Below are 9,318 nucleotides of genomic sequence, written 5' to 3' on the forward strand. Positions count from 1 at the left end.
TGCCAAATAACCTTGTTTATTTGATACAGAATATTATCTGTAGACACAGTAAAATGTTACTGAGCTCTCTGCTGAATTACAAGAAGGACTGTGTTTGCATTTCACCTTTTATTGTCTGACATGAGCCTTTTTGGTACGAAACGTGTCAATCCTGCCACCTTACGATTTGCCTTTTTTTTCCTCTCCCTTTTTAATGGTTTACACTTAAGATTGGGTCCATGAATTGGAGGTTTTTACCATGTTATTGGTGAGAACAAGCTGCGTGGGTTATGATTGTGTATCTGAGTGTGTGCGTATGCAAGAGTCAGTAATACTACTGTCACTTGTACGCGTTTAAAAAATGTTTTGAGAAAACTCTTCTCAGAATTCTAAGAGGATGTACATAAATTAAAAGGATTTTCAAATGTTCTTTTGTAAAGCAGAAAGACCTGCATGTGGGTATTAATTTATTGTGAGTCTTCTATGATGTATGCAGTTTCTTAAAGAAAGAAACTTATTAAAAAAATAATAAGTTACAGCCTCGTCTGGTTTTTTTCCCCCAACCCACCACAAACTCAAGTCTCTTTCACCAGAATGGTTTGCCAGAGTCGCAGGGGAAACCTGGAAAATCAACAGTATGAAAAGGGTCCCCATGGTTTATCAAAAGCAGCCATGATGAGTTTTCAGTTCAGTTCAGTTACGCAGAGACAAAGCCCCGTGGACGGCGAGTGCCGCAGTGTCTTAGTGAAGCATTGCGAGTCCAGGTGGATTTCAGGAAAGAAGATTACTTCTGGTTCCAGATATTTTCCTTGTCTGGCTCCGTGTTGCTATATAGCATGGATCAGGGTGCCGGAGTACTTATGCCACAAATCAATGGCTTTAGTGACAATGGCATCTGTGTTCTCCTGCGGTATCTGGAAGAGAGATTGAAGGGAAATATCATACAAAGCACATGCTAGGAGAGAATATGTGTCTGGATTTGAAAAGCTACAACGTAGGGGTCCAACTGTACATCTATCTGTCCTGTTAGGTCAAGGACGTCCAGTTCACCATGAGACTCGTTCAGTTGAATACACCCAGTGACCCAAACAAGTGCTATCAGTTTAGTCTTACATCTACATTCTGACACTGCAGCAGGTGTTTTGGCAGTGCACCAGTTGATGTCTCTCACCTATCTGAACTACAGCACAAGGAAAAAGATTTATTAAAAAAAATGTGTTCACTCATTCTATACATTCTAAGTGTCATTCAGTCACAACCAGAACCTGCAACGTCTGCTTGAATGGGTCGAATCAGAGCACCCGACTGGTAAGAGTCCGATCATCTCCATTGACTCCAGTGGACAGTTTGCTTGTTTGTTTGTTTTGTTTTACAGAAATAATGGATCACAGAGCTGGAAGTTAGAAACACACACTTGCAGAACTGCATATTTATGAAGTAAGATATTAAAAAAAAAAACTAAATTGTATTAGTGCACATCAATCAAACTCACTTGTGTATTTAAAACATGTTGGTTAATTATCCAAAAATGAATTTGCAGATTTTGGGCATGTTAATTGAGGCCAAATTAGGCTAGCACAATATTAACTAGGAACAACTAATCGCCTGTACATTCTTTTTATCTTAATGTTATTTCATCCAAAATTATATCATCAGAAAAAAGCCTACAAATCCTGCCAACTGTAACTGCTGTATCTGCATCTGATTTACTGTACTAACTCAAAAACCAAGGCTGGAGTGTTTATTGTTTATCAGAATCCAGGTATTGTTGGACCCATACTGTGAGACACAGTTGTCTCTTATACTTACATTGCACAAGAATTTGACCATGCCCTCTGGCCGGTTGATGCCCATCAAAATAATTTTGTAGCTGAGCAGGATCTCCAGGGCCACAAATACCAGGATCTTACAGGAGCCACTGATCACCTTGTCCCACACCCTAAAGACAAGGGAAGACCACAATCAGACCAATAAAAGAGCCAACATACTACCCAGCACGTCCTAGAGCACACTTAAAGTTAAAGTTTGATAAACATAAATTTAATACAATTACTAGAATTTTTTTTTAATACTTCACATGCTTTAAAAAGACTGGCTGTCACTTCACATTTACTAATTAAGGCTGTAGGATATTCCCAAGGTGAGCCAAGAGCTATGGAATTTGTTCGATGTGTTTCATTATTCTCTAGGTCTGTAAATAAATTGTATATAAATAAGAAAGTACCTCCAAAATCTGTGTAATCTGTCCTCAACACAAAAATCCATTTTATGCTGGAAGTAAATTTTCGGCTACACTCCACAAACCCTTGAGAATGTGGAAACCATGAATTGGCCTTCAGGTGACCTCTATGACACAGTAACAGAGCGCTTTGACAAACAGTTAAGACAATCCGGACAAAGTGCAGCTTTCATGCACCTTTATGCTGACAATTTTTGCTTATTCATTAACACTGAAATCGACAAACTCAACAGTTCCTGTAGATGGACTTTTGGGTAGAGTCAGCTGTTGCTACACGGCTTGTTGAGCCATGCCATTCTTTGTAAATTGTGACTTTGGTTGATGAAGAAAAGATGGCTGGCAGCCTTCTGAGTAAGACACAATGTGGAACCCTATATAAAAGTTTTCTGCCATGCTGCCATGACTCCATGCTAAAGAAATGCAAGAATGCCCTTTAGCTTATGAGAATGCAGCTACCCTTGTTTTGTTGGCTCAATCCAAAGATGGTGAAATGAGCAGCTTCTGGAGTGAACAGTTAACTGACCTTTGCAGACTGGATTCAGGCAAGCAGCCAGCAAAGCAGCATCTGAACCAGAGGTTGTAGGGTAGCTGATGCAGGGCTCCGCTGTTCTTCAGATGGTTTAGCAGTCGAGGTTCCTCCTGACTCAGATAATGCTCCAGGCTCTTTGGCTACCCCAGGAGGAAAATAACAAAGTCTTTATTTTAAGATCTTTGTGATTCAGATTGTTGGATCATGAGAACTTTACCATTATGCATTATACAGATTGTACAAATTGAAGTTACACCAAGATTCACTCTCACTCAGTGTCTCAGCGTTCTGTCAAAAATACATCAAAATATGTAGATTCACAAATTTATAAACATATAAGCAGTGTTGGGAAGGTGTATGTATTCCACTACAGATTACATGATTACAGAATACATGCCCCAAAATGTATTTTGTAACGTATTCCATTACGTTACTCAATGAGAGTAATATATTCTGAATACTTTGGATTACTTAATATATTATCATGCTTTTTACAACTACATGAATGTACTATTGCTGTGTGATTTATTACTATTACTGAAGGTTACTCGCCATACCAATAACAACTAGATGTTTAAATCTTAATATAAATGAGTAACAGTAGGTGGACATTAGGTAAGGCTGCACTTTTTGCAGCGATCTCGTATAGAAAACTAATCGCGCGGATATAAAACAGGTCCACAGCTCCGAACCGTAGTAAAGGGACCTCTGGCTAATACGTCGGGTTCGTGTCGGGCTCGTAGCCGAAAACTAGCTTTACTTTGTTGTCTAGGCCAACTTTGCTATTGAGAGACAGAGAGAGGCGAGTCTACAGTCGACTCTTAATAGCTTACTTACAACTGGGCTACACTGCCCATGAGGCTACATTCTTTAGGCCTATGCCTGCAACACTCTGTCTATTGCCTTCATATTGAATAATTTTTTGAACAATAATTTTTAACAATATTTCATCACGTCATTATGTGGGCTGCAAGTAGACGTGAGCCGCGAGATTGAGACACAGGCATTAGAGCCTCTTAATGGGTGTTTTGTTTGAGTTTCCACCAGCGTGGAATTACCAAAAATAGAGAGGATATAGCCCAACATATGAAACAGGAAAAGACCGCCGTGTAATCCCTTTATTTCAACTGTATTCTGAATATCACCTTTTTAAACGGTAACTGTAACGGAATACAGTTACTCATATTTTGTATTTTAAATACGTAAAGGCGTTACATGTATTCTGTTACTCCCCAACACTGCATGTAAGTACAGCTGTCACTGTTTTAAAATCCTCAACTGTGTGAAACGGAGCACACGTGCATGGGCCTCAGCTCTACTTTGACAGTTCGCCTTAAATAGAAAGTAAGCAGCCTTTAAAAAAACTCATTAGACTCAGCAGAACAGCTGTCTGTATGCACACAGCTGCGAGGGTTATTTATAACAACATTATCAGTGCAGCATTATCTCCAACATTATTAAACTTCACAAAGATGAGCAGTCTTTTATTCACACTGCTCATTAAAAACTGACGTACAGGAAAAGAAATTACATAAACACACTTTCATCACCTAGTTCTCATCATTTGTCCTCAATTCTTACTGCAATTTATCCTTTCTGTGACCAAAACTATCCAGAAAATGATTTAGTTTAATTGAAGAATGTTTTCTAACCATTGTCTTTTTTCTGGTCAACATCTGAGGCCTGTACTATGAAGCAGGATTAGGGATTTAGATTTATTGTATCACCTGCATTGTGCATTAAAGCTCTTCATATTTTTCCAATTTAAACTATGTTTTGTAAAATATGCTGCTGTGCTGACAGCACACCTGGCCATATGTTACCAAGACTGTCCCTTTACTTTGAATGGGCTCACTTAGATAGCTAACGCCTGGGTTACTTCATTTGACTACTGAACACCTTCATGTAACCATTTAATGAGGCTTATGTTGTTATAGTTTTTGCTTTGTCGTTTTTCAACAATCTTCTTGTGGTGTGTCTGTGAGCGACGCAGTGTCTGCATATGTACCTTTATCACAAAACGTATCTAAAAAAGCTGCACTAACGCCAATTTATTCCCGTTCTTTTAGTTAATCTATTAACAATGTCAAACAGTTTGACAGGCTTATAGTATTTTTGCACCAAAAAGGTGCTTCACAAAGAGCTAGTAGCTGGAAACTTGGCACATCTCGGGATGGTGTACAGTGTGTGAAATGATGAAAACTAAACATTAAACACTTACAAGGTGAGGTACTGAGTCTCCAAACTTTGTATGGTACTGGTTGACAAAACACTTGACGAGCCAGTAGCAGTCAACAGGATCATCTACAATCTCTTCCATGGCTCGGCTGATGGAGAGGAAGTCTTCATTCTCTTCATCCTGGTGAAGAAGAAAAAAACAAAAGAAAACATATCAACAACACAGACCCAGAGAAAAACACTTAAAATAAAATCTGTACTTTTTATGTGGTCATTGTTTCTTAACGATCAAACAGCTATACAACAACACTTTCATTGAATAGAACAGAATCTTTATTGTCACTGTTACAAGAACAATGAAACACAGTTTGGCATCTCTCCGTTGGCAGCATGTAGATTTACATTCAGTTTGTTTAAGGACAGGAGAAGAAGATAAAAATAGGCATAGGTTTTAGGGGTATCTACTCAGGGAATGTGTGTGACACACAATGTGTGTAATACTATTGACAATGCCTTGGTTAGTATCATTATTTTCAATCTCACATGTCTGAATTTACAGCTATTTTTTCATTGACATACTGTATTAACACAACCGATCTAAAAATCACACACAAAAAGCTCCCCATAAAAACCTAGTAGGAAAAAGTTACCAGAGGGGATAAATTCAGTTTTAGAATTTAGATTCAATGTTAACTGTAGCTAAGTTCAAATTGTTAATGCTAGCTTATTTTAATCAACAGCATTGTCATAAGCAAAACTAGGGTGGCAAAAGATTATTTTAGGGTGGCACATACCACACCATGCCACCCCTGTAGATTGGCCCTGTTCACTGCAAAACCAAGACGCCGCGTGTTAACATCTCCCCACACACCCAAAAAAATAAATAAATAAAATAAAAACAGTTAAATAAACCATCTGTGATACCTGTGACTGTTCTTGGGCAGTTGTTTTAGTCACTATCCAGACTTTTGTTTCTGTAGTTTGATATCATCACATTTTTTTATTTTCCAATTTTTAGATGTTATAAGCATGACATTATAATTTCAATTGCTTATTTTGTCTTGTGAATTCTTGCTTGATGTACTTTTTGTTGCTATGATCTTTTGTTTGATCTTGAACTCTGCTGCTCAACCCACAAATGCATTTTCTTTACAAATGTGGCACCATTTAAGGGGAAACAAACAGGCTTTCGAACAGTGTGAGAATTATTTCTTCACTGTTACAAGAAAGAAATATGTGACAAAACACAAATTTACATCCTTTTCGCTTATTATGGACTGATATACTTTATTTTTTACCGGGGGTGAAGTCTCAGAGCATCGCGGGAGGGTCTGGCTCTCCAGTTGGAACATCCGCAAGTAAACATGGGTGGAGGGTGTGGAGGAGTTGATGTATCTCATCACTTCCAGAGCTTCCAGGATATCCTGATACTGCTCCTTCCTGTAGCCCCCAACCAGAGCATGAGAGTCACTGTGTGGAGGTAGGATGCCTGCAGGCACAGATGACTTCTAGTTAAGAAATGTATACATACACATTTAACAAAACTGAGTTAATTTTAAAAAAGGAGTGCAGTGTTCAGTTGTGTTGGACAGATTAACCTATTTAGCATAAATAAGTTCCAAACAAGAGAAATAGAAGTAAACGAAACATGTGTTTACATGCAGCTCTTAGCCTTGCATATGGCTGCATATGTCTATACTGCAAATCACAATTACTGAAAATGAATATTTTAAATATAGTTTTTAAAAAAAATCTTTAAAGACTAGTGCAGTACAATAGCTAAGTGATTCTCTCCTGTATTTTTTGTTTCTACCCATCTAGTCAAATCTGCACAACTGAAGAGGGTGACAGGGTGAACACCTGATCGCATGTGATTCTTACCCAGCAGTACCTTCCACACATGAATCCTGTACATGGAAGGAAGGGGGAACCTCTGACTGAAGGTGCTTAGCTTTTCTAAATCTGTAAGAGAGCAAAACTCTTCAGGTATGAAGTTTAAAAAAAGGGAAATTGAAAAAAAAAAAATATAAAAATACATTTATTTATTTTTTTGGTCTGGCTTTTTCCAGACCAAAAAAAAAACATGAAAAATGTGTCATTGTACATGCATATGTGTGCATGTGTGTGTGTGTGTTCCGTGTTCAGCCAAGAGAAAGTGTCCCTTCAGTCAGTTAGGCAAAAGTCAGCAATCTTAGGTCGACACAGGTGGTCTTGAATGAGGGGGGAGGCAGTCACAACACAGTCTTGTTATCTAAGGGAGAATTTTTTTATTTCCATCAGCTTTTGCCTTGAGCATCCAGCTGGCGCCAGGGGGTGCCGCATGAGATAAAGATGGTAGTTGTTTTGGTTAGCGGAACAAACAGCTTCCAATTTTACGACCAGCCTTGTGGGATTTTGAACAGCTGTAGCCGCTTCTTGTTCTTCAATAAGCCAGGCCCGAGCCAGCTCCAATCAGCCAGAACTCTGCTATTGTGGTTCCAAATTGGTAGATGTCGTTCAATGTCCTCCATCGAGAGCGTCGTCAGACACATGATGCAACCAACCATCGAGTACCCGGCAGCAAACGTCTCCACAGGACAATTGGGCTCTCCCAGGCCCAGGAGTTGTCAGTTTCGTTAAGGGACCAAATCCATAATTCTTCTTTAGGTTTTTAGAGAACAAGTCTGGGAGACTCTCTTAGGGTTAGAGAATAAGCGAGACTATACAAAAGACACGAGAAGCCAAGCTGGAAAGATAAGGGAGAGGGAGAAGGAGAAAGATGTACTCCATTTTACAGTGTATGACTCAGGAAAACAATCCTGCTCAATTATTCATTCAAGTTTGAGATCTGTGGCAGTAAAAGAGGAAAATGTTAACACTGGAATGTTTTTCCTCCTTGGAAACCTGCAACATGACCAAGAAGGTGCCCTTCATTTAAACGTTCCTCAGTTGTTAGTAAGGGACCCAAAGTGTGCGAAGAACATATATCTCAAGCCATTACACACCATCAACCACCATCAACAACCAACCACCAGCCTGAGCCACTGACACATGGCAAGATGCATGCTTTCATGTTATGTGCACCATATTTTAACCATTCATCCGTCTACCATTTGAATGCTGCAGCAGAAATCAAGACTTATCAGATTAGACAATGTTTTCTACTGTTCAATTCCAATCAGCCCATGACGATTAGAGTCTCCGTTTTCTGTTATCAATTGACAGGAGTGGCACCTTCTGCTGCTGAAGCCAATCTGCTCCTAAGTTTTACATGCCGTGCATTCATATTGGCACTTCTGCATAACTAGTTCCAATGGGTGGTTCTTTAAGCTACTGTTGCCTCCCTATCAGCTCAAGCAGCCTGGCAATCCTCCTCTGACTTCTGCCATCAACAAGGCATTTTCACCAAGAGAACTGCTGCACAGTGCATATTTTCTCTGCAAACCCCTGAGTGGCCTGTGCCACTCCGATGATGACAAATCAGATGATGCAAACAACCATGCCGCATTCAAAAATCACTTAAACCACCTTTCTTCATTTTGCAAGACTCAGTTTGAACTTCGGCAGGTAATCTTGATTATGTTTACATGCCTAAATGCATTCAGTTGCTATCACGTGATTGGCTTATGAGATATTTGCGGTAATGAGTAGCTGAACAGGTGTCTTTAATAAAGTGTTCGTAAGATTATATTATAGCATAGCATTGGCTTACAGGTATATTGTTATTGTCATGGTAGTGCGGACGCTTAGCTAGCAAGAGACTTTACACTTATGCTACCTATGCTAGCACGAGCGATAATTTTCCGTTACCCACCCAGAGGATTGTCTTTGAGTAGTATCTCCAGGGACTTCTTCTCCTCCACTCCTCTGAAACCCACTTTCTCGTAGTATGCAGAGCGAAAATTTCTCTGTGGGTCGTCAGCCATGGTGCCGCCTGGACAGTTAAACATGTGCATTTCAAACTAAAGAAAAGCAAACTTTAAGTATTAGCCTGTTTTAGCCTGCATGGACATAAGACAAAGTTTCTCGTCCAGACGTGCAGCTTGGGGGAAAACAGAAAAATGTTTTTAATTTGGCTGACTAAAAAAGTTAATTACGACTCCCTGCAGTTTGCTGGAACACAAACACAGTGAACACAAAGACTCCTGCCTTGACGTTTCAAAGCGTTTCGGGCTCCCGCGACCCTCAGACAGCTGCCCCACAGCTGTTTGCTACATAACGTCAGCAAACAAGCTAGTGTTAGCTTAGGAACAGATAACCAGCTAAAAGCATAACTACTCTAAAGTAAAAATTCTCTGAGAGACTACTAAAAAGTATTAAAGTGGCCATCACAACCAGTGATAAGAACAATTTAAACAGATAAAAAATCTACAGATAAATTGACAACCTCCTCCGGATGCCATACAATGTTGTT

At 39.4% G+C, this 9,318-nt stretch overlaps 1 protein-coding gene across 2 annotated transcripts; it reads right to left on the minus strand.

Moving 5' to 3' along the window:
• Positions 1-753: 753 nt before the first annotated feature.
• On the minus strand, positions 754-9,310 carry tbc1d7 (TBC1 domain family, member 7). 2 transcript variants are annotated; one of them, XM_080886592.1, is made up of 8 exons: positions 9,292-9,310; positions 8,719-8,838; positions 6,807-6,887; positions 6,224-6,414; positions 4,969-5,106; positions 2,742-2,887; positions 1,789-1,918; positions 754-893 (listed from the first exon to the last, which is right to left on the minus strand). In XM_080886592.1, the coding sequence occupies exons 1-8, from the start codon at positions 9,305-9,307 to the stop codon at positions 807-809; spliced, it is 909 nt and encodes a 302-aa protein (XP_080742718.1). In that variant the 5' UTR covers positions 9,308-9,310; the 3' UTR covers positions 754-806. The 2 variants fall into 2 exon arrangements, with proteins under 2 accessions (XP_080742718.1, XP_080742717.1); XM_080886591.1 differs by lacking the exon at positions 9,292-9,310 and having other exon boundaries at positions 8,719-9,285.
• Between the last annotated feature and the right edge of the window lie 8 nt (positions 9,311-9,318).

The sequence above is a fragment of the Rhamphochromis sp. 'chilingali' genome, assembly GCF_963969265.1.
Source record: "Rhamphochromis sp. 'chilingali' genome assembly, chromosome: 7".
NCBI lineage: Eukaryota > Metazoa > Chordata > Actinopteri > Cichliformes > Cichlidae > Rhamphochromis > Rhamphochromis sp. 'chilingali'.